Below are 25,770 nucleotides of genomic sequence, written 5' to 3' on the forward strand. Positions count from 1 at the left end.
ATTACGAAAATAAAAATAATTCATTACAGCTTACGAAAATACCTTTTACCCAAATAACACCGATGACAAGAAGTTGACAAGCTCCAGAAAACCTCAAGAAAGATGAATATCAACACGCTGCAGGAAACTGAATCAAGTATATCCATGAGAATCACAAGAAAGTACTTTCAACCGACGCCCCGGCATTGTTAAGACCGAACTAAACAGATGAAAGAAGCTAGGCCATGCAGAAACCATGAAGACAATAAAATATTAGTATGTTATGAAGAAAAAAACGAAGTACTTCACAGAGATAATACAGTATATTATAACGATTGCTCTCGATATAGAAACACATGCAGGGATCAACGACGATGAACATTTCCAAATCTTAGCACTATTGTTTAGTTTATGTTACATAATTTATGAACGCTTTTTCTGTGATGTTATCTTTTATGTGGACGCCCATATTCTACGTTTTGAACTTTGTAAGGCCCTTTATGATGGTAAATTTAAACATTTTTCAGGAGATTAAAGCGGGAGGGTCGTCACCTGTGCACTTGCGGGAATTGAGTCTCAAGCGACGATAACACACGCTAAAAACGCAAAGGCTCATGGGTATACGCTTGTTTGTAAACAATGACACGCATCTGATGCATTCGCGGGTGACGACTTTTCCGCTTCAAGAATAGAGTTGACTTTTCAGAAGCTAAGAAGTCAGAAGCCAATGACATCGATAAACAAAATGACAGCTTACATAGTCATAGAGGGCGCATGTCAACAGACCGGGAGAATATTTAGCAGTTCGCTATTATTGCGTGCAATAATACACTTTCCTAGACACTCCAGTGCCCATTGTAGACGCAATAATACATACCCGCCCACGTGACAGTTAATCAAAACACCGGACTGTCAATTTCAGTTCGTTTGAGCGAAGCGAATTAGAACGGAAATGTTTTCTTATCGTTTACAGCCAATCCGCAGAGACTGTCCTCCATCTGACATGTGAACGAGTGGTGATGTTCATACTCGAGCGTCAGACAGCACTGCAATACTTTTAAACTTATTTTTGCCAATTTTTCTATCGCATCATGAATGTAGTTGCCGTACTTTTGACGCAACTACGGGCTGTAGGGGGCCTGCTGGCTGGACGCGCCATCCCATGTTATACTTGTGTATGGGAGTTTTGGGGTAAGCCTTTGATGTGTGGCTACGAGTGATGGCGTAGTTGGACTATTCCATTGCTTTGTAGGTGCACAAATCATTGCTGTGTAACACATGGGAAATATAATACGAACATAAAACTGGGAATGAACATTAACAAGAAATGATAAATGTAATAAACTTTCTTTGATTGGTTGTGCATAGAGATCTTGTCAATGGGTTTATATTATTAGCGTTGTGAGTATCGCGTTCTCGCATACTATGATTGGCATGTGCTATTGCCAGTTTGGCAGTGATAAAAAACAATCAACGGTGATCACTGTTTCAAATAGCATTGCTTGTTTTTGTTTTCTGGAAAATAGAAAACAAATTAGAATGACTAACGTAAATAATGGTGAGCGATCGCGAAAAAAAAAACACGCACAAAACAAACGACCTGTGTCTCTTGCGAAGTTTGAGATGTTGTATAAAACAGGTGCGCAGCGCGGCAAGGTCGATTGCATCGCATATACAATACCTTCCATCGATAAAAGCTCTCTACTCAACCACATTATACTTATCATGAAACAAATGCATTTACAACAGCAAGCTAAAAAAAATATGCCAAATTTTAACATAGCTATAGCAGAGGTGAGATACAATAACAAGTATGAATGGGATAATGGAATAAATGTGTAGTGTAACAGCACAGACACTGACATTTGCAATTGATCAATTAGATTGTAACTTATTGAATTGTTGTGTACTACTATATTATTGGGCAAGTTCAACATTATATTTTAATATTATTATTTTTTATTTCGAACCACCGGGGAAGGGGACAACGATTTCGTCGTCAAGAGTTCAGTGTAGCTTAATATTTCCAATGTTAACTCAATGATACAGTCACCCTATGACAACGCAAAACGTTAAACAATAAAAGTGCTAGCTGAATATATTATAACAAAACGACAAATGTCATACGTATGTATATTCTGAAAAGGGTAGTTCTGATTATTCCAGAAATATAATTTTATCCTTATTACCCGAAAAACGTCGCTGGTTAGAAACCTAGTCAGAGTCGATGAAGGCGCATGAAAAGGGTACATACAAGTCGTTTGTGTTTTCGCGATCATTTCATTATTTTGCATTTTTGCTATTTTCAGGATTTTTTTTCAATTTCTTCATTTTTTAAACATTCAGAAACACAATACGACTAGTAGTTTCCATGCGACGGCCCTCGACAAAATCTGCATGGTTTAACAGCAGCGAGCGTGGACGCGTAGGAACGGTGCTTGTCGTTCCCGTTTTGTCGAAAGCATTACAGACGGTACAGACGGTGCTAGAACATTTTTTATCATACATCACCGATCAGACGTCGGTTGAAACTGTGACCCCAATCAAATACTTGCTGAAACAATGGCGACGTAGAGTTACGAGCCGGGGGTTACACCCACTACACAAACAAATCCGGGTAGTGTCTTTTGAGAACGGAATGACCGCGGAGACCTTGCTTTATCATACTACAATGCAAGACACTCTATACGATTCTATTTCATTTCTTGTCACTTTCATGCAGTTAACTGAGGGGGAAACGACTTTAGCTCATTTAGAGAAAAACAATCTACACAAACTTACAAGGAAAATTACAAAAGAAATTAAAGCTTCAGAGCGGCTTCGTCGATTTTGACGGCATAATATGCTTTGAAATCCACCCTTTAATACATACTTTATTTTTCTCATAAGATGCTTTGATAATATATGTTACACGCAATTTAGAAATTTGATCGGTTAAAAGATTTATGAGACACACATGCCGCCATTTTTGCTGAAAATCAAAGATGGCCCCAAATGTGGCTGATCATTTTTGTTTCCATAATAAGATTTAGCCATGATCGATTGATTAGGCACCCATGAGAAAACTAATGTATACAATTTTTTGGCATTTTACCCCGATATTCAAGATGGCAGCCAACCACTTGATTGATCAGAATTATTTTATATAAAGGAGCTTCGGCCATACATTCCAAAAATCAGTTACAATTGCGGCCATATCACGTGACTGGCGAACATTTTTTTTAAACATTGGCCACACTACTAGTAAAGACACTAGATAAATCCGGTCATCACAGAACAGCACAAAAACAGAACATTCCGTTCAACAGTATTCTCAAGGTTTTCTCAAGACGGCTGAAAATGCCAAAAAGAAAAACGTGAACAAAAACAAAAGGGTACAAACTTACTTGAACCTTTAATATAAAATGAAACCCGCACACGTTTTACTGACGAAAATCATTATAGCTCAGATCTAATCGCAGGAAAACAATACTCCCACAGGTTTTTTTTATCTCAAAACATCAGACACTGACCTAGTTTACGTGATATTACACAACAAGTGCAGCCGACGTGTCGTAGTTACCTAGTTCCATATTAACAAAGGTTTAATTTAGGGTACTCTGTGAGATTATGTGAACGTGGTAACTGGAGATGTTTTAAACCACCGTCCCTTGAATATGCAGTCAATGGTGCTCTTGGCGAAGTAAATAACACGCAAAACAAGCTCCAAAATACCGATCAAGCTTTCATGACCACCTTATACTATATTTAGAGTACTAACAAATTCCCACTTCCGGTGCGGTTAGACTTAAAATACACCACGAATATTCACTTTAGAGATATAATTTTTGGTATGTGTTGGTTCTTTGATATTTCATCTTTGTCGTCCTGTACTTCGTTTAGTAATTCGAACTTCCCAGTTTGCGTAAAAAGTTTCGCTCATTTCGACATCGAAAATGCTTCGCTTCATTATTTGCTGAGGGACGGCCACTTGGGTACAAAAATGACCTTGTACTAAAGTCCAAAAAGTACGTTCAATGTCTTCATTTTTTTCGTAGCATGAAAACGATTTGCTTCTTCGCTTATTGTGAGACCCTCAAATCAACTGATTTCTATTCACCTCAAGAGTCAACAATGCGTTCAAAGGTTGTCGCCATTTTATTCGACAGCTTTCCACACCAGTGCCACACCACAGACAACTAGAACATTTAAACCTTTGTTGGGAAATTCACGTGCATTAAATTGCGTTTTAAGTCGCTTACCATAAATTGCGTTTTAGAGTCCCTCAAGTTCGTTCCAAAGACTACAGTCGCACCAGAGGTAACTAGAACATTGATTCGTTTCAAAAACGTTCGTCGTAAAATTCACGTTTAATTGACCTTTGTCACCTATGCCCCCACCAGCGTGAATTATAGCACTTCTATTTGTTCCTCGGGAATCTATAATCAAGTGATGCAAATGGTATCATTATGCAATATTTTTGGTGTAACTTTACATTTACAAAACATTTAAGTATGTCCCATAGAAAAGTTCCCCAATTTTCTGCCTAAACATGTTTTCAACGAAAGAATTCAATAGGTAGGTAAAAAATACAACATATTTCACTACTATAAGTATATAAAACTTCATGGGCCCGAAAACTAGCAAAGACGGGAAATAAAATATTGCATTATTGTCGCCATGTTTATTTATCCTTGACTATTCTCTCACCAGAGAGAATTACATCACGAACATTTATTCCCCGAGAGTCTGTAATAAAACTAAATTCACGTCCTAAATTCATAAAAGGTGAGTGTCATCTGATCTGATCAATGCGTTTCCCAGAATATATTGGGTCGCTATCGCCAAGGTAAAAAGTCTCTCACTCCTTGTGGTTATTATCACCGTTTTCGTCGCCGGAGGGATTCACGTCCCAAATTTTGGTTCTGGGTCACCTCTAATAAACAACATATCTAACAACTTGGTTGAGTTCATGATAACCAAACAATCATGATAGATTGACCCCGAACTTCTCTCGATCGGAAACGCAAGGGAGATAAGACTTAATTTTCATAGACGCAGGTCGTTTAGATCCGACGGTTACTTCTGTTTCAGATTCGTTGTTGTTTTGGGTGAATATAGAACATGCTCAAGCCCAAAATTGTAGCAATAATGTTCACTTCGCTGTACGTCAAAACACTCTCTAGAACGTGACAACATTCACTTAACGGACCACTAAGCAAATATATGGAAATACAAGTTACATCACTCATGAAGATTGATTATTCGATTGCTGACCGGGATAGCTGTATTTAGTGTTCATTTCTATGCAATTGTGATTCTCAATTTGTATGTGTAAAATCATATCGCTGGTGTGGACCAGTAAACGGTCCGGGACATGATAGTCAACATGGAGGGTTGGCAAGGGGTATTTTCTTAAACTGTAATCAATTGTTTTTTTTTTATTTTCATAATAATTTCATTTAAATAAATAAATAAAAACCGTAAATTCGTAGACATGGACAAGGTGTAAAATGTAATTATCTATTTTATTCATCCCTAATTTTGAATTAGCTTTATCTGTATAGTGTAAAAACCTATTTTTTAACTGTAAATGCAACTTCCATTGTATTTCCAGTTACCCCGATGCCCGCTCCATATGGGACTCTGAATAACAGGTAGGCCCGGAAGATAGCGTCATCATACAGTATCGATGAAGGAAATTCACATTACAATCTTATGCTTTCGACGGAACAATCCGATATTTATGCTGGATAACAAGTACTGGAAAAAGTGTTGTCAAATCAGTAAGAAAAAAATATAATAAAAATGTTACAACAAAATAAATGTCAGTGAATACAATATTTTCAATCATTTCATTTTTTTTTTCAAATCCTGCAGCCACCATGAACAAGTTGACAATATTGCTAAACCGCCAGTTGTGAACTTTAAATCTAATTTATTAGGATTTCCACATGAAGTTTGACAAATAATGATTTTCTTTGTCCAGGTTATACATATATAATGAATTCACTAATAAATATTTCGTCAAATTCGTGTGTATTTTTGTGAGTGTACCTGTATGTATTAAAATATGTACACATTATATTATAGCTTACAAAATATTTGTAGACTATTGTGAAGTAATATGAGGGGTGCACTAGAAACTAGCTAGGATATATTACATCCCAGTTAACGTATATCAATTTTACTACCTTATACTAAAATATGAAGTTACACAGATGGGGGAAATGTCTCATGGCAGGGAAAAATAATGCTTTCTTTTGTCCAGGTTATATGATAAATATTTTGAGTGTGTATGTATTAAAATATGCAATCATAGTACACATCCAAAGTAAACAGAAGTACGTAAATTTGTATTGGTGGTGGGAATTTCCAAGCCAGTTTATAAAATTGTGAACAAATATTTTTGTAAATAACAATTAACGCGAAAGGCGTTTTCTTATTAGTATGTATCATTTATGCATATCACATACTTTGTAACAGATTAACCCCGGTTTTTAATGACACATACAACATTAGATTCTCAACTCCGAAGTAAAGACAAGTTTCTGCCATTCACCACGAAAGCAATCATCGCGAAGCTACTGGTGAACTATAAAAAATATAATTACTTACTAGTATTTTACTTTGTTTATTGCTTTTCTTATCGCTGAACATAATAAAGTCCAGACTACTCATGATATTTGTATTTGACGCATGTTTTACAGTTCCTGCTATCCAAATTATCACTCATGCTGCGTTGTCAGCGTTGTAACATTTACGAATATGTCGCAGCCATACTCGTTTGTAACTAATAACACTTCGTCGGAGCTGTCTACACTATAAAGACTCGGTGTTTGGTTGTACATGTACCATGAAGCCATAGTTGTACCGTACACGGGAATCGCCAAGTGCTATATTTTTGGCTATAATCAATTCAGCTCATCGTGCCGGTCATTTGATGTACAATTCAAACACGTTTCTAACACAGTGACATTTGACCCGTGTAAACAATTACAAATACTCACAATGTATACATACATTCACATAATAATATATTTTATTGAAAAAAAAAACACACTAAAAAACATACAAGAGACTGTATGCAAGTCTGGAGTGATACCAAATATTGTTTACAAGTTTCGATATGTATGTTTTACACAAGCACTTTTGTTTCTTGCATGCTAGTAATTTGACTGAAAATCCGACGCAACTTGAAGGACGACAATTTAATAATAAGCTGGTTGCGGCGATGACAGGTTGTTAGCACATTGAGCAACGTTGCCATCTGAATAAATTACATTGTCCAAACCGACTATCCATAGATAATCAGAGGCGAACAAACTTAAAGCGGGGGAGTCATCACCTGCGCATGCGTCAGATGGCCATAGCGTGTTATTGTTTACAAATAAGCGTGTACCCATGAGCCTTTGCGTTTTTAGCGTGTATTGTTATGACCCTCCTCATTCTCCTTCCCAGAGTTCTTTGCGGTTAGATCACCGAAAGTATCTCTGCCACCACACACCGCCATTTTGTGGTGAAACACCACAAGACTTTTACTACGCGTGTCATTTGCGTATTTTTGTTATTAGATGGCTTTCGTGTTGATTTATTCCTACTTGAAAACAAGTTTTAAATTATTTCGTTGATAGCTGATAATGATTTTTTCGTAAACACACTGAAAACGGTGAAATAGTTATAATTTAAAAAAGAAAATAATTCCATCGCGGAATAACGGTTACTAAGGTGTTACTCGGTTCATCAAGCTGACGGCCCTGTCGATTGCCAGGCAAAGAATTACAAACTAACGAAAGCACTTCCTAGTATTGACGACTAAATCGTCCTACTGCAACACTGCAACACCGTTTGTGTTACAGAAAGAAAAAAAAGCTTCTAACTTTGAAAACAGCCAAAATCTGCAAACAACGCGTACACATTCGTCGGGTTCGAAAATCGAACACTTGCATGGCAATGTTTTGTTGGGCGCCTTTGAAAGTAGTGCCACTGTGACGCATCGACCAATCAACGAAAAGCATAAGATCGCGTGGTGGCAGAGATATATTCGTGGAATAGAACTCTGCCTGGGAGATTGGACCCTCCTATGAATAAACAAGCAGCCTATCGGCTGAGATAGCTCCGCTGTTAGCAATGCACATTTCAATTAAAGAACTGAAGACATCATTAGAAAATGAACAATATGAATAGTATCAAAGCAATCGGACTTACAGTTTTTAACAAGAAGTCGAAAATATCACTTTTTACCAAAAATTACAAAAATATTCACCAAAATAAATAAATTAGAGAATTGAAGATATCATCACAAAACGAACAAATCTGAGAGAGGTCCACATGTAGTACATATATATGTAATATCAAAGCAATCGGACTTACAGTTTTCAACAAGAAGTCGAAAATATCACTTTTTACCAAAAATGACAAAAATATTCACCAAAATTAGAGAATTAAAGATATCATTACAAAATGAACAATCTGAGAGAGGTCCACATGTAGTACCTATATATGTAACATCAAAGCAATCGGACTTGCGGTTTTTAACAAGAAGTCAAAAATATCACTTTTTACCAAAAATATTCACCAAAATTAGAGAATTGAAGATATCATCACAAAATGAACAAATCTGAGAGAGGTCCACATGTAGTACCTATATATGTAGTATCAAAGCATTTGCACTTGCGGTTTTTAACAAGAAGTCGAAAATATCAGTTTTTACCAAAAATGACAAAAATATTCACCAAAATTAGAGAATTAAAGATATCATTACAAAATGAATAAATCTGAGAGAGGTCCACATGTAGTACCTATATATATAATATCAAAGCAATTGCACTTGCGGTTTTTAACAAGAAGTCGAAAATATCAGTTTTTACCAAAAATGACAAAAATATTCACCAAAATTAAAGAATTAAAGATATCATTACAAAATTAACAAATCTGAGAGAGGTCCACATGTAGTACCTATAGATGTAATATCAAAGCAATTGCACTTGCGGTTTTTAACAAGAAGTCGAAAATATCAGTTTTTACCAAAAATGACAAAAATATTCACCAAAATTAGAGAATTAAAGATATCAACATGAAATGAACAAACCTAAGAGAGGTCTACCCAAGGTACATATACACCAAGTATCAAAGCATTTAGGCTTGTAGTTTTCAAGAAGAAGTCGAAAAAGTAAAACATTGACACGGACGACGGACGACGGACGACGACGACGATGGACAATCACTCATATGATAAGCTCCGCTCGACAAAGTCGACAGCGGAGCTAAAAACGCGTCATTTCCTCGTGAGTACTGAAAGTTTCAGGGAATACATGACCTCACATCATTAATTAGTAAACAAGGGCGTTCCGTTGGACCGCTACATAGCCTCGTTTTGCTGAACGTGACCCAGAGTCTTTTTCCGTCCTCGCTTTCTCTTTACTTCTCGCATGATTTCAAATAATACTTGGTTGTATTCCGTTGATGTCAACTCTAGTTGGTCGCGTTTGGAATTTTTCGAGATTAACTGAGCTTGCGTCAGACGACCACGTTTAAAAAGTTCGTCTTTAACTGAGCATGTGTCAGATGATGAGTTTGACCCCTGATCAGTAATTTGCATGTGCCCTGTCAATCAACTGCAGATCTGCAACCGGTTGCGTTAAATTATGCAAATGCGCCAATTAAAACAAGAACACTGCCACGTGCGTTCACTTATCATTTTTAGAAGCAAATTTAACTGAGTTCCACTAATAATGATTTTAATTTTAAATTTTCACAGAATACAGATGTTCATACAATGCCATAAAAAATAAAAAAAGTGAAATTTGTCAAAATTTGCAAAAGAAAATGCATCTATACCTTAATGCAAAGATGTAAAGGGTATTTTTTAAACACACTATACAACGAGTGAGAACATCTTTATACGGTAACATTGGAAAAAACAATATAACATTTTGTTAAAAACAAATATAAAACATTTCGTTTGTGCGTAAATTAATAGTTGAAACACCTGTAATATTAACGCTCAATATGTGAGATTTTACTGTCAAAGATAAGACGCGTGCCATATCCCACTCCAATATTCTGTATATAGTGATAGTCGTTTCAGTTCTGTGACACGGCAAAATCGTACATCTAAAACTTAAATGACACGCGTGTTATGTAATCTGTGGGCAAAATCTAAACCCATTTTTAATAGACAACACAATGTTCTATTTGTTTCCACGTGTCAGCACAAATAGATTAATAAACACACAAGCCATGAACGTCACCACCATTACCACGATGTACCAGCAACAAATATAGTCAGTATATTGAGTTCAAAAATAAAAGCAATCACGCCGTGTGAGATACTAATGATATTGACAACCGGAAACACATGTCGATCATATTTTTACATACATTCATGTTATGCTATAACTGTTCGTCAACGTGGCATGCGTGTTGTGAGTTTTTGCTTTTCAGCATATCACTTCTGGGTCACACTGGATAGATTTTGCTGCAGCTACCATGTTAGCAAGTTTTTCCTTAAGAATAGGGGGCGGTAGAAACCCCAGGCCACAGTCTGGTGAAACCATCAGACGGCTAGCGGGAATGTGACGTAACACTTCCTCTAATCGATTACGTATCTCCTCGACAGTTTCCACGCGACTGTTTGCTATGGTAACAGCGCCTAAGACAACTTTGGATTTCTTGATTCGATCAAGGAGTCTCAGATCGTTATAGCGGTGTGCGTCCTCGAGAGAAACTGTAAGAAAATATACAAGGTACGAATCAATAAATGTCCAAGATATTTCTACGATAAGAGAGAGGATTTCTTGGGGAAAGACACTTCCTGGGTGTATTGTGTTTTCCATGCCCAACAAAGTCCATACAAATATAAGTCTCATTAAATGCAAATGGCCACCAATATGTATATGACACACTATTTAAAGGGGACAAATAAATCTCGTGGCCTTCTCGCTACCAACAAGATCTCGACGGCCATTTGCCAACTTACTTGCATCAAACCCAGCGCTGTCTAACTTATCAATAATCTTGAAGTATGCTTCTTGGTCAGCTTTCTGGTAATCTTGTTGGTCCTACTCACAGAAAAGAAATGTTTATTTAAAATTTTCTTGTGTCATGGAAACATTAGTCACCAGAGCAGCAACATAGTGTCTGTAATTAGTCACATTTGCATATACGTTTGTTCCATGACGTCACAATCACTCAAATTATTTCTGTCATCGAAGTACTAGTAAACAAATGATCTGAACCCATCCAAACATTTTCCCGAAATTAATAATGTAATCAAATGAAAAATAATGATTTTTGGTCGTTACATTTACAATAGGACTATTGTATGTGGACTGGGGAAATAAAATACATTTGATGTGAAGAGGTTCGTCCTAGTATCTATATCGCAGAGCCGACGAGATAGATGCATCCGCCGCGTGTTTGAAAGTTTGATGGCAGACTTACAAGATAGCAGGGATAACCACAGCATATGTGAACCGTCTTTTCAACTTCCAAACCGATACCATCAAAACACCGTTCCGCATGTTCTATCCCATAATTCAATGCAGTATCAGGGAATCTTGCAAAAACAGGTTCGTCCAACTGAATATGTCGGCAACCTGTGAATAACAGAGTCAGTAAATCATGAAGGTATCTCGTCGCCAGTGAGCAATTTGTCACATGTCTGTGTTTGCCAAGGATAGACACCTTTACGTCACTGTATAGTAAGTTCCTTGATACACGACAGACAAAATGTGAAAAAGGTAATATTAGAGCGGCGAGTTCCACTGGTATCACGATGGTTTTATGTGGTATGTACACGTAACACACGCAATTATTCATAGAGATGACATTACTAAAATAACTTCAACTCGCGATAGTCTCGAACGAGTCGAAATACATGTATAAATGCAAACAAACTGTGCCGCACGAAAAAAAACACAAAACGTAGTGGGCATTTTTTGAGCTGGCTTTTACAATCATTGTAAATATTACTTTAAAACAAGTCTTTTTAGCTAGCATGTTATTTTAGCTAATTTAACTAATCTGTAATTTAATTAGCTAATTCAAGATGTCACTAATTTAAAATAAAGTATATTCTCACAATGAGATTGTTGACACTTTAGCTAAATTATGATTCAGTTAATTTATACATGGAGTCAAACTCGCTAAAATGACATGTAGCTATTTAAACATGTTTTACATCATTATATTTATTATTTTTGTTTGATTAGCTGTTTGATTCGTTTAATTGTTTCATAACAGGTTAATTAATTATTATATCAACTGGTTGCTTGCTTAATTGTTTTGAATAAACAGTTGATGAATTGTATTTTCATCTATTTTGTTTCCTAGTACAGATTTAGAAATATAAATAGTTTCTGTCTGTCAATGACCTTTACACATAAGTTTACTGGAATGACAGGGTTGTGGACTAGATTAGTTCAGTAGAACTATTTTCACAGTCCTCATCAGATTTTTTTGATTTTTTTTATCATCCACATAACTACTTGCATTTTAATTTTTTTCTGATGAAATAAACATATAATACACAGTATTTATAACCAAAAAACAATTGAATAACATTTTATAGACAAATTGAAAATCTTTTGTTACTGTGAAAGTGTATATATGCGCTCACTGATATTTTTTAAAGCATGCCTAATCAATTCCTGTTTTTTTCGTAATTCGGTGGCGGCCATTTTTTTGAGTTAGCCCCATATTACCTTCATTACATGATCCCGTATACTAATAACACGAACGTATTAGAGAATGTTGAATGAATAACTGGAGAATTGGCAACTGGCAGCTGTTTGTTTTTTCAAAAGGTTTTTTTGTTCGCTTTAAAGGATTAAATTCCCGCGTGAGTCTACTACCGTGACGTCTTGAATATAGCTAATCGAGACTCACCCTGCCAGCTAAAGTGCTCCAGGTGTGAATACAGTATTGACTTCAGTTGGTAGTGTTGGTAGTGTTTCTACCTACCTGCTTTAGCTAGCGCACGTATTTGGTAGTTTATTACTTTTACCAGATCTTCACTCAACGTCCGTTTATCATCATAAAATGCATCTGAGTAAAAAAATGTTAAAAAATACAAATTAAAAAAAAAATAATATAATTGTAGAAAATTCAAATATATTTAGTTCTGTGATGAAATTAAAAATACAATTTACTATATTAAAGTTTATACTTACTGTGGGTTGACCCAATTAAAGTTGCGGGACCAGGAATCGTGAATTTAACGGGAGTGTCTGTCAAATTCTAGAGAAAAATAAACACAAATTCATTGTCTAAATCCTCACATTTTAATGTTATTTGCTTCGCTAATAGTGTGTACAATGCAAACAAATAACGATATTTATTTGTTTATTTCAATCAATTGGAAATTTGAGATTGTTTCCCTCACACACCCTGTGATATATAATTCTTAAACTTGTTGTGTTATTAAAAATGACAGTTGAAAACCGATTAATCACCGAGTATCGGAGTTCACTGACAATGGCCAATCAATCTGCGGTGCCAAATGAAAAGCAAGCATCTTTTTGAATTTACCTAACATAATTTCTTCAAAATAACATTCTGCACTAAAATGTTGATTTTACTCGTAATACATAGATTATATAAATGTAAAAGTAAATATTTTTTAAACAAATGTGATGGAATATATTTTCTGTGTCAAATTTGGCAGTGATGGTTGCGAGAACAAGCTCCACTCAAAGCAATTAAAACCATTAGATATTGAAATTGGTGTATACATCTTCCAGAGTAATTTGTGTACAGGTATTTGAAAAAAAAACCCAATGTTCATTATATGTGAATCCTCTAATTTGGACAGGTTTCACAAACTACACTTAAATAGGGGCTGAGAGTTTCAAATGAAAGAGCTCCATATTTTTGTAAATCGCTTCACATAAATATCATGTAGTCGACATCATAGCCACTGTTGTGACGCGAATTAGTTCTAATATTCAGTGTGCACATTACTCGTGTATTTAATAATTTGAATGTCACAAATACGCAAAACGTAAAGATAATTCCAAAAAGTTTAAATAAATAAAAATCCTTCTAATTTTGGTTGTTGAAAATAAATTGAAACTTTTTGTCCCATATTTGCGGGCTGCATATGTAACCTCTCATCGATAAATTGTATAAAATGTGCGCAGGATTGAGCATTTGGTAGAAAAATGTTTTTTTCTTTCTATTTTCTATTACCATTTCTAGTTTTGTTGCCATGACAACCATTTTATGTGTATGTTTGTTCACAACAGTCGCTATAATGTCATACTTTGCCCGTAACCCTTCACTGGAGAATCGAGATGGTGGACTACATAAGAACGAAAGGTTGAATATCTCAAGAATGAAAAGTGATATAAAATTATTGATTGCATTCTACTATTAGTATATTTAGCTTTTTCATCTGGAAGCATTGACTTGTTTCCCTGGACTTCTTCTTTTTAACATAAGCCTATGTTTATCATTACAATTAGAAAGTGTAACAAAGTACGTGGTTATGTACTGTAATTATAAGGAATGGCAGGATGTTACTTCAAACTAATTAATTAAACCATAGACAGTATACTGTCTATGACTAAACATGATACGAGAAGATTTTCGCGAAAACCACGCGATTTGGGGGATAAATGATGACACGCAGACGATTATTATGGGATAGCAGAGCAGTGACCGGAACGTGTGCAATAATGGGCGACACGCAGTCGAGCCCATTATTTAGGCGAGCATGCCCATCTGTGTCCTGGAGATTCATTATGCGTGAGGGAGAAAGGCCTAAAAGGTCTAATGCGTGATGGCGTCTAGACCTTTCTTCAAATCCAATATGACGTTGTAGGAGATTCTTTATTGTTTTTATGAATCACCAACATCAGAATTAATCAAAATTTAGTTGAATGCGTTTTTTTTCCTTAATATTAATTAACTTGCAAATCGAGGTTTATATTATCTTGCGATAATGTGAAGCTATGACGTAATAAGAACCTCTAATTATGATAGTGGTAAGTATAAAAGAATGTATGCAGAAATCCACAAGGTGGTAAGGCGTCGTAGACGTTTGTATTCCAGTTTATGTGTAAAACATCTTCCAGTAGACGACATGCGAAAACACACTTAGTGATATTCCAAATGAAAACGACCAGGGGATTCGATGTCGTAAGTTTATGAGTTTGTTGTATATAGAATCCGTATATATATTGCAAACATTTGATATTATTGATTTTCAGATCATTCTTGTTCGTCCATAGTCTGATAAAAGGCCACACGTGGTACAGATTGACCAATGAGAACGCGACGTTTCAATAATGGGAAGTGCCGGGATTATAATTGAGATGGCGGAATAACTAAGCCTATTAAAATTTTTCTAACGTGCCAGCATCAGTATGATTTTATGCAGCTTCTTTTTGAGACAATTAATTACTGTTTACTATTTAAAGGGCGGCAGTCGTCGTGCCGCGTCCTGTTCGATATATGACTCATAGCAACGTATACAACGCGTGTAAAATACATTGTTTATTTACATGAAATTCGAACACGCGCTGCGCGACGACCACCGCGCTTTAATTTAAAAAAAAATAGAGAAACAAACCATTGTTGAAAAATAGTTGGTACGCGACTCAATGGCGATACGCGGAGAAACAAAACTGTTATCGAGTGTTTACGTTATCTATGGGAATATTATTCAATCATCGAGTAAGGCTACGCGAGCCACTATTATTCGACATTTTGACTGCAATCAAAGGAAGTACACTGAATAAATCACATCTTTGGTAACATACTTTCAGTAATTTAAATTAAAAGAGTTAATAAAACATTTGAAACTTGTGAAAATATCATTGTAAATGTTATAAAAATTTCTAAATGTTCCCTTCAGTTGGCAATTATATTTGCTGGCCACAGAATATCGACCGTGGTTCAGTCGGGTTTGATTACCTGGGCACCTCTCCATTCTTCAGCCGCCCACGTATTTCCATCCATGAGCTCTGTGTGAGTATCAAACGCTATATTAACAATTCAACACGTGAATATTACACTCTGTACCGGGAACTTCCCTCGCGCCTATTCACAAACGTCATCCCCCATCGCAACTAAATGCAAGTCGATGATCTGTCTGTGAGCACGGAGTGTGGACATGCCATCCATGCAGCGTTATTACCGTAGCTATCGGAACATAGCAACAATAACAACTCGTCGCAAGATCGGGATATGTCAAAATACAAAACCACCAGGTTTAATTTGGACGCATTTGAAACAAAATAGTGCGTTTAATTATTTAAGTTCATCAATTTGATAAGAATTTGATTATACGTTTTAATTAGCTCACTGGCTTAACAAGTCAAGTGTTTATAATAAAAAAGTGTAGATAATGGGTTCAAATATACAAATATATCGGTCAATTATGAATTTTTTAAATGAAGCAGAAGGGGCAATAAGTTGTAAGGGTTAGTAGCACTTCAGGAACGACGATTCGTCGATACAAGCGACCTGACGGTCAAACGAGCTCCGCTGTTAACGCAAATAATACACACTTAAAAGACAATATATAACACGCAAACAGGAAAGTAGTTTGATTCTGGTTAAGAACACGGCAATCTAAATGTCTATCTCAAATATGGCTCACATCAATTGCTAAGGCAACAAAGAAGCCAAATATTCAATGAAATCATACCACCTTAAAAAGGTATTAATCGGAAAAGTAGTTTTCAAAAAAAATGCAAAATGTAATGGTTTACCAAAAATAACAAACATATTGGAAATACCGTCAAAAGTTGCACAACGTTGACAGATGTCCGCCCAAGATACATGTCAAGAAACAATGGTAGTTTCAAGAAAAGATTGAAAATATATTTTTTTTTAAATCAAAAATAACAAAAATATTCGCCATAAATAAAGAACTAATTATATCTTCATGAAATGAGTAAGTCTGAAAGTCGGTCCTGGCTTACCGTTCAAAACCCATTATTTATTGACAGACGATCAGTCTTGCGATGTATATAAACCTACTCTAAACTTTAGAATATGTATGGCCTGTGTCGCTCTCGTTTTCCGAGTCACGCGAGAACTCGCTGCAAATGATAACACAGTGAAAGTGTAGTGGAGTAAAGTAACAATAAACACATACTTACCAATCTTGCCTGTGATAGTTGGTAGTTTGGCTGTCCAAGCTCCATTACGCGTGGAAGTCTCAGTGAGCATATTGAAATTGAATCCTTTAATACGACGACTAGAAAACAAACAACAAGATATTACTGAATACACAGTCACGGTGATAGTAATTCTTGTCGTGCTTATTTCGATTTGTGTTTGAGCTCAGACTATTAGTAGTCTGAGGTTCGAGGTATATACCATCATACTGTAGAGATGAAAGTATGTGAGACATCATCAAAAACGGACTTCCGTTACCACGAAAATTAGTAAACTTGACCACGGAATATTCGATTTTGTATTTGGCATGGTCGATATTCTATTGTATTGTCAATGATCTATAGGCATTTTTTCGTATTTTTTTTTTAACAAAAGCAAAGTTACGATTCGAAATTGAACTTGACATGACTGTGAGACCTCGGTAAAATAGAAAATCCAGTTAAGACATACTCACCATGCGTGGAACAAATAATTTTCTCTTCTGACCTCCCCATCTGTGACAATGTCTATTCCAATGTCCACTTGTTCCTCAATCACATCTTTGGTTGCACGGATAGTCAATTCTTCAATTTCTGAAATATTCAGTCGTGGGAAGAGGTAAGCACTCCATTTTCTCTAATTTGCATTGGCTGATAGGTGACGCATGTGCGCCATTTTGTGTTATATGTCACGATGGCCGACTCGTGAACATTCTGTTTCAGAAAACCACGACAATGCGTATGCCTAGTATTTGAAACATAATTAAATACGAGACCTGACTTATGCAACAGCATTGCGTTTTTTTTTTTACTTTGTCGATCCATAAACATTTAAACAACAGTCTTATATGGAACAACACTCATCATCATGACAAAACAACCTGTATTGTAGCAAACTATTAGGTACCTTTCATATATCCCACAGTCATGTGATGCATATAAAGAACACTCATTGGTGAAAACAGTTTCTTTCATATTCGCCTTGTTGTCGAAGTAGACGATAAACTGAAAATATGCCACATATGGGGCGATGAAATAAGGATAAATTGAACAGATGCATGCTACATGTTGGTAGCAGGTCTCAATAAGAAACAGTAGGTCTAACCATGGAGATAAAAGTATATACGGATAGACATTAATTAAATAATGAACTGAAATGCGCATGCGCAAGTCATTGCTGACAATTCTTCAAGTTGACGTGAATCAATCATCATGAGGCCAGTATTGGACTTGATAGAATAATCAGTTGAAGCATGGAGGTAGAAGACAGACAGGTCAGACAATGAGTGCCCCCCTCCCCCAATTCACTTAGCTCAGCAGTGGCCATTTTATTAATCAGCAAACACACAGCTTCAGTTCTGACGCGAAAAAATAACCCAGCATCCGTCGGCATTTTTTGTTTTTATTAAAAATAAATCCAATAATACAATTCTTGCGTACTGCAATGTGCTAAATACCGGTATTTTGAAGTATGGACCACTGTTAGCAAATAGACAATAAATTGATTTAAATCAAAAGGGAATAATGAATATTTCAATTGGAAAAGACGATTGTAGTCGTCTGCCGCCGATGCACAGGCTATAAACAAAGGAAAGCACAATCAATATGTCTTGATCTTTAAAAAAAGAACAAAAGAAACAATACACAAATGCAAACGGGATTTTTGAATAATCTAGCTTCTAATTCTGCTCACGTAGGCGAACACAAGGCCGCATAAACTTGCATACAGTCTCTTGTTTATTTTTTTATGTTTTTCCAATAAATAAATTACGGGAGTGTGAAAATGGCGACTGGCTTTCGCGATAACCCGGCTTTCGCCTCGTATATACTCCGCTAATATTTCATTTTATTGGAAATTAAAAAGAGACTGGATGCAAGTCTAGAGTCCACAGAAACTGGCATGTTCCACCCAAAAGTTGTGCGGACCCACTAAACACAGCCCGGGGCCTCCCGTGAAAATAAACAAATCTTGACAAGATAATGTCTAAATAGCGACACAATTGTAAATTAATGAAACGATGACAAAATAAAATTGTAGCAATTACACAATACTGAAATAAAAAAGTTGAAATTATAAAACAATATAATAGCACAATAAAACTATAATGGAATAAGCGCAAAATAATGTTTGAATAAAGACCAAATAACTGAATAATTACTAAATAATAACCAAACAAGTTTCCAAATAAAGACCAAACAATTAAACAGTGTTCAAATAATTACACAAAGCTAATTTTGGCGGTATTCTCACCCCATAGGGTAAAACCGTTTTATTTTTGCTGTGACCTGTACTTTAAAACACATGCAAATATTGATACAAGGATTGCTCTGACAAGGTTTAGAGCATCAACAAGTATATCCTTTCCAGTTTTTGTTTGTATTTTAGATCTGTTTTTTGCTCTTTTGGACATTACCTAATTTCGCTGTGCACGTTCAAAATAAAATATCCCATTGTATCATACAAACATTGCCCTATCTTAAAACATAACCAAAACAATGAGACATGGTCGAAAAACATTGACTGCACGTGTGTAATTATACAAGCCTTGTTTTTAACCATAAACAGGTCAGTATATCGGTCTACTTCAACCTGGAATGAAACAAAGAACGCGTGAACAATGCATCTAAGTCGGGCGACAGGTGTGGTCTAGAGGGCGTGAATTAGGTGACCAAACCTGCATGTGTTACTCATCAGCATTGTGTAAAAAATACTCTTACAACTGTATTTTCCCTTCCTAATTTTCTTATAGCAGACAGGTATGTTAACGGTGTGTATTTAACCGGTTTCATTTTTCATTGACAACAACCGATCGACCGGAAGGGAACACACAATGATGGCCGCCATTTGTTTCAATCAAATGCGTCTCATCGTACATTTGCTCTACACTGTGCATGTTTCCAACCACTCTCGCCACTTACAGGCCCAGGGGGTGCGACAACGACACCGGGACCTCCCGGGAGGTCCCGGGCTGTATTTCGTGGGATCCTGTTACCTACCTCGTGGGGCCTGCGATTCCATATAGGCACTGTACCGTTCTGTCGATGTAAGCCCGTCAAACCAATCAGGAATACCGAGGTAGTCGGGTTTCGGGTAGCTACCAATGACAGTGGTTGTAAGCGGCATGTTGAACTGGAAGTGGGGCTCCTTGCTTCACCGGCGGACAGAGTGCGTTATAGTGTGATGTTATATCTTCACTCTTCGATTGCCGCTGTATACTGTAAATAAACACAGAAGGTCACGCGATAATCGTTGGTCAAGGTCGCCAGCTGTCACACTAAACACGAGGTGTCGGTGAGGGCGTAATGTAAATATGCCCATGGAACTACATGGTATGCCGTAGGTCCACTTAATCGCCATAAATGTCAGATCTAGCATTGACAGAAATACTGATAACCAGAGAATGAGAGTCGTTAGCTCCAATTCTGTAGCTCTGTTGGTTTCGCTGTATTTTTTTTAAATATTTGTGATCGCTATCATCCCACGAAATACTAGTAACCCTACCGACAACAAAACGAATTACAGCGAAACCAAAAAAAGCTACAGAAATACAGCTAGAAAGCTGTTTACCTTTCGTGTTTACCGTACAGTTGTGCAGAACCAATAAACAAGTTTTGCAGAAAGTGTGCCCCGATATAACCATTGTATTTAAATGACCCCCATGCGATCTACATGAACTATACACAAAGTGGGTCATATGACTAACATGTGGACATCATAGACTCCGCTACAAGGACACGCAAGTAGCGAGAACAAAGTAACACAGTAATTGAGTGATTACCGGTAGATTGTATCAACAAGAGTGGAGTTGATAATGTATTAACCCTCGGACAACTAATAATAAATTAGTTGTTTGAGATTAACCCGAAACGACTTCGGAAAGTAGTACCTCAGCAAGGTCACAAAACCATACACAACAAAAAACAAATTGAACATTGGAATTACATTGTACAATAATCACAGACAGCGTAAAGCGGGGTAATCGTCAACTGCGCATGCGTCAGATGGCCTTAGGGTGTCATTGTTTACAAACAAGCATCTACCCATGAGCCTTTGCGTTTTTAGCGTGTGTTTTCATCATCGCTTGGCACTCAATTCCCGCGCGTGCGCAGGTGACGATCCCCCGCTTTAACCATATACCTTCTAAGGTCTATGCTTTAACATACTAATATACATTGTAAAACATCAGTATTTTTGGCGAGAAATACGCTGCAGATCTACATGTGAAGTAATTCATTAGGTAGCTCACTTCGTTGATAGATAGTCTGAGATAGAGATATTTATAGAGGCGAGGGAGCCACGCGCTGGTAGTACAACCAACGTGTGTATATCGCTATTATGTATATTCAAATGGCCAACTTGTGCACGATGTACTTGGCGTTCACATTTGAGATTTCCGCGAGCTTCGGGATTAGGTCGACACGAGCCGAAGCATGTATATGGACGGTCAGGATCTAGTAGGCACGTGCCGACAAAAACGATCTCGTTCCCAAGAAAGTCGGGTTCAAAGCTCAGCACGTACGGAGATCGGCTGTCTGAACGTCTGAACTGTCCGAGTATATGTACTAGATCTAAATTAAAGGTATATTTTTAAGTGTAAAACAGAAACATACTTTTGAACTTGACGTCATTGTAGTACTTTCCTACACTTAGAACAATGTGGTCACATTTCCCCCATTGTTCCTTGTATTTTGCTCCCTCGTGTCACAGCCCCTATATAGAGGGACTGTGCTCGTGTGTAACTTTCTCCACTGTCGTACTTCGTCATTCATTGTATTTTGCTGCGACTAACTCACAAGTAAGGACAATTGCTCTTAAATTCTCAATCGAAACAGTCCTTGAACTGACATTGACCGATCCATGACAACGCCTGAATTGATGTCTAAAATTAGAAACTGCACAATTTGCTTGTTTATGTTTATAATGGGTAAGCACAGTAGGGAGGCCGGCCGGGGAACATCAGTCGACAGTGACATCAGCAACGATTTGGTGACAAGGTTGGCTGCAGTCAAATGAAAGGTGTCAATGAGCCGTCCAGTCTTACCACAAAGCTTAATTCATCACCCTAGACTCGTTAATAGTGATTATATCAGTTGTGGATTTGATTTACTGTATATTATGAATAAACTTATTAAATTGACTGCATACTGAACTATGTGTATGTCTTCATTGTGTACGCCCTCACCGTCTGGTAATGATTTCTAGCCTACGAACTTATGAACTAATCTACGATTGCTGAGTTCTCAAAACGGCCGATTGATTTAGGTGATGTTTAGGATACTTGCGAGTGAATCTAAATATTATGTTAACTAATATTTTTTTCATACAAAAATCGTGATTTCACACACTAGCACAGCGAAACCTGTGTTTAAAGTGCCTGTGAAATGCCTACCGTCTCACCATAGTGATTATCGGCTTACTGACACCCAACTGCGTAATACTGTTTACAATCTCAGAAGTCAGTACACATCCTGTGTAAACAATTCCTCGGCAATGTTCGTACAGCCCAAAAAAGTCGACCAAAACGAAAAAGGGGCGTGTCAAAAATACTGAATGCGGGGCCGTGTTTTCCGGATACGCGCGCGAGTTATAAAAGTGAAAGTGGCATAAATCATCAATATGGGCAAGTCAGGGCTTAAAAACAAAAGTTGATAGTAGGCATTTCTCAGGCACTTTAAGGTAGAAGCCTAGTCAGAATTTTTGACAAAATTGGTCATAAATCGCATGACAATGTTCATTAGTTTATTATGTACAATCATGAAGCTAATGTCTCATGGTACAATGAAATAGCATTATTTTGTGTGTTACAGTTATGCTTTTTGAGAAACGCGTCCTAATATTTCTTGAAAATTGCTATTTTTAGAACATTTCCATAGAACACAATGTTAAAGAAAAACTGCATTTTTTGACACTTTTTAAAACCCAGATTTTTTAAATAATTCAGAACAACAAAAAGTACTCCATCATTAACAATATATGATTTCTTCAGCCTATGTCACCAGGCTAGATTTTGAGATATTGCATAATATCTCTGCCATAGAAACCTGTGGTAAAAGCGTTATAATAGTGTCAAAATGGCGATTTTCCACTAAAATAAAACTATCAATTTCTCGAAAAAAAGGCTGGTGACACCCAACTTTTTTTAGGTCAATATTCTTATATTGCCTTGGAGTACAATTTATTGCAAAATGAATAAATTCTGTTTTTTTTTAATTTATGAGTGCCTTAAGGTATTTTTTCAAACGTATTATAAAAAAAGACGTACATTTTTATTCACATGTAATATCGGTATATGATTTTCATTCTTAACTATAAATTCATGACTAGTGTTGTCAAATTCATAACTTCTTATCAATATATAAAACATATTCATGTTGTGTTTGAACACAATCCTTGTTAGCTCCGCTGCCATCGAAGATGATACAGCGGAGATGTTCATATAACCGCTTGTCTGTCCATATTTGACGGACCGCTATAAAGTTTAGTTGCCAATTGCTATGACCATATAAACTGAGTTGGTCATGATATGGTAAGAACATTGTGGTATTTCGTCGTGCGAAACAAATTTGTTTTAAGGGAGTTTACAAAGAAAGCAGCTTTTTTTTTATGGTAAGGTTGCTAGTTAGATTTTGCATTAAAAATATACATTTTCAAACAGTCGAAAGCACCCTTTACTTCAGTGAGTGCCTTTGTGTTCTTGAAATTGGAGTAATTTATGAAAACATAGATGGGATAACACGTGGACATCACAGGCCGACACGAGGGCACACAAACTAGTGAGAACAAAGTTACGATTGATGTTTACAACAATTACTGTAATTTATGCAAATATGGTTGGGATAATTATTAAAAACTTTCTAATCTTAGCACACATATAAATATATGGTTACAAGAGGGGAATCACGTGACTACTGCCGATCATTTCCACATGTACCCCATTTTCGATTGCTATAACCGTACAATAAAAACACTAACCTAAGTGCTTTATTTTCACCGACTCGTCAAAAGTATTTGTCTCTTTTCCCAATGAGTTTGCCTTTGATATTCTCTATACTATTTCTTCATGCCAAGGCAATGATTATGACAAATTTTGTCTTTAAAATTGGCGCCCTCTCATCTGTGAAGTTCAAGGCCTGCAGCTGCTAGCACACGGACAGTGACGAAAGCAATGTCATGGCTACATTTGATTTAACCTCCGACAACTGAAAAACAGACTAGCTACACGGCTTTGGTCAGATGCGTACCACGTTCTAGGCTTTTTAATCAAATAAAAAACCGATGGGTCGAAAGTCCATGGTGACATGCGATGGGAGCCGAAATTTCAACTTGTAGAGCCTTGGCAATAACAATTAACAAATGACTACACTATATATATATATATATATATATATATATATATATATATATATATATATATATATATATATATATATATATATATATATATATATATATATATAGTATTAGAATAAGTAATTGTCGGAACTAGTTAGAACAAATATTTGTGTACGGCATGGTGAAATGTTGAAACAAAGTTTGAAAAATCCAGTGTTTATTTTTTTACATGAAATATTATAGTATATATTGCCACGCATCATGAATCCTACATTCGACCTTGAGTATTGGTAGTTAAGCCCACATGGCAATGTATATAGCCATTGAACTTAGATGGCCATCATGCAAACTACATGTATTGCCACAACGTAGATCATATGACTAACATGTGGACATCGTAGTCTCCGTTCCTAGTACACACGACCTAACGAGAACAACGTCCGTGTATCACATGTTCTTTTTTCAACTAATATTTTTGGATTGTGTGCCAACCATATACAAATGAAATCAAGTTCTCGATTAATGATTGCTTCAAATAACGGTGAGAATGTTTCAAATATCTAACTCCCAGATAAAACTATACAGGTATATTCTTGTATTGGCTGTGAAATATAGAACTGTTTCGTCACGTCGTATGTGCGGGTGAAAAACAGACAATGTGGATTATCGATACGGATAACTAGAGAATACATCAGGGTGTTTTTGACCTTGTATGTTTAATTAAATTTAAAACGTTATTGCTAAGCTGTAGTATATGGAACGTGGCCTGACGTATCACCCGATTTTCGAGCTTATTACCCCCCCCCCCCCCCTCGCCGCCATAGAAGATAGGTAATACCGGTACCACAAAACAACCGTACGTGATATCGGCTTTAACCCAGCTATATAACAGAGCAAGGTGTTAGATCCTGATAAATGGGTTTGGACTAAATTTGTTTTCATGGCTTCATAAGCCATTTATTTAACACAGTGTGCCTGTGAAATGCCCAACAACACATTTTCCGTTTTTGATTTGTATTCCATTGATATAGACAGGTATTGATTTTTTTTTTCGGTCGGCGCTTTTTTTTAAACGTTGTATTTTTGCCCACAATCCCTCTATAGGCTGGATGCCGGATGCAGCAATAGTAATAGTGCGAGAATTTTCGCATTTCCAAACGATCCGAAGGTGTGACATCAGCGGACGAAAGCCGTAAAATGAATGAGAAAAAAGTTGGGATGGAAATTTTCCCTATACCATCATACCTCAGATTCTGCGAACAACTGTCATCATTTATAAAAAAAACAAAAAAAAAACACATGGATTTAAAGACAAGTGCCAAAAACTTAAACATAACACAGAACTAACATATTCCGGACCTGAAAAAT

General features: G+C 36.5%; 1 protein-coding gene across 2 annotated transcripts; it reads right to left on the minus strand.

Annotated features, from left to right (window-relative positions):
* Positions 1-9,671: 9,671 nt before the first annotated feature.
* Positions 9,672-20,703, minus strand: LOC100374630 (uncharacterized). 2 transcript variants are annotated; one of them, XM_085504873.1, is made up of 10 exons: positions 20,638-20,703; positions 20,067-20,285; positions 17,546-17,663; positions 17,073-17,170; positions 15,880-15,929; positions 13,134-13,200; positions 12,925-13,008; positions 11,404-11,558; positions 10,940-11,021; positions 9,672-10,687 (listed from the first exon to the last, which is right to left on the minus strand). In XM_085504873.1, exons 2-10 carry the CDS (start codon positions 20,191-20,193, stop codon positions 10,401-10,403), a joined length of 1,068 nt encoding a protein of 355 aa, XP_085360999.1. In that variant the 5' UTR covers positions 20,194-20,285; positions 20,638-20,703; the 3' UTR covers positions 9,672-10,400. The 2 variants fall into 2 exon arrangements, with proteins under 2 accessions (XP_085360999.1, XP_085361000.1); XM_085504874.1 differs by lacking the exons at positions 20,067-20,285; positions 20,638-20,703 and adding an exon at positions 17,977-17,995.
* Between the last annotated feature and the right edge of the window lie 5,067 nt (positions 20,704-25,770).

The sequence above is a fragment of the Saccoglossus kowalevskii genome, chromosome 11, assembly GCF_978046115.1.
Source record: "Saccoglossus kowalevskii chromosome 11, keSacKowa6.1, whole genome shotgun sequence".
NCBI lineage: Eukaryota > Metazoa > Hemichordata > Enteropneusta > Harrimaniidae > Saccoglossus > Saccoglossus kowalevskii.

What these genes read in the sequence shown, in the direction of transcription:
- LOC100374630 (XM_085504873.1), bottom strand. Translation starts at nt 20,193, where the DNA reads ATGCCGCTTACAACCACTGTCATTGGTAGCTACCCGAAACCCGACTAC. An exon ending in TTTAATTGGGTCAACCCACA is followed by an intron (nt 13,009 to 13,133) that starts GTAAGTATAAAC and finishes TTTTTTACTCAG; the next exon opens with ATGCATTTTATGATGATAAA. An exon ending in GTGGTTATCCCTGCTATCTT is followed by an intron (nt 11,022 to 11,403) that starts GTAAGTCTGCCA and finishes TTCTGTGAGTAG; the next exon opens with GACCAACAAGATTACCAGAA.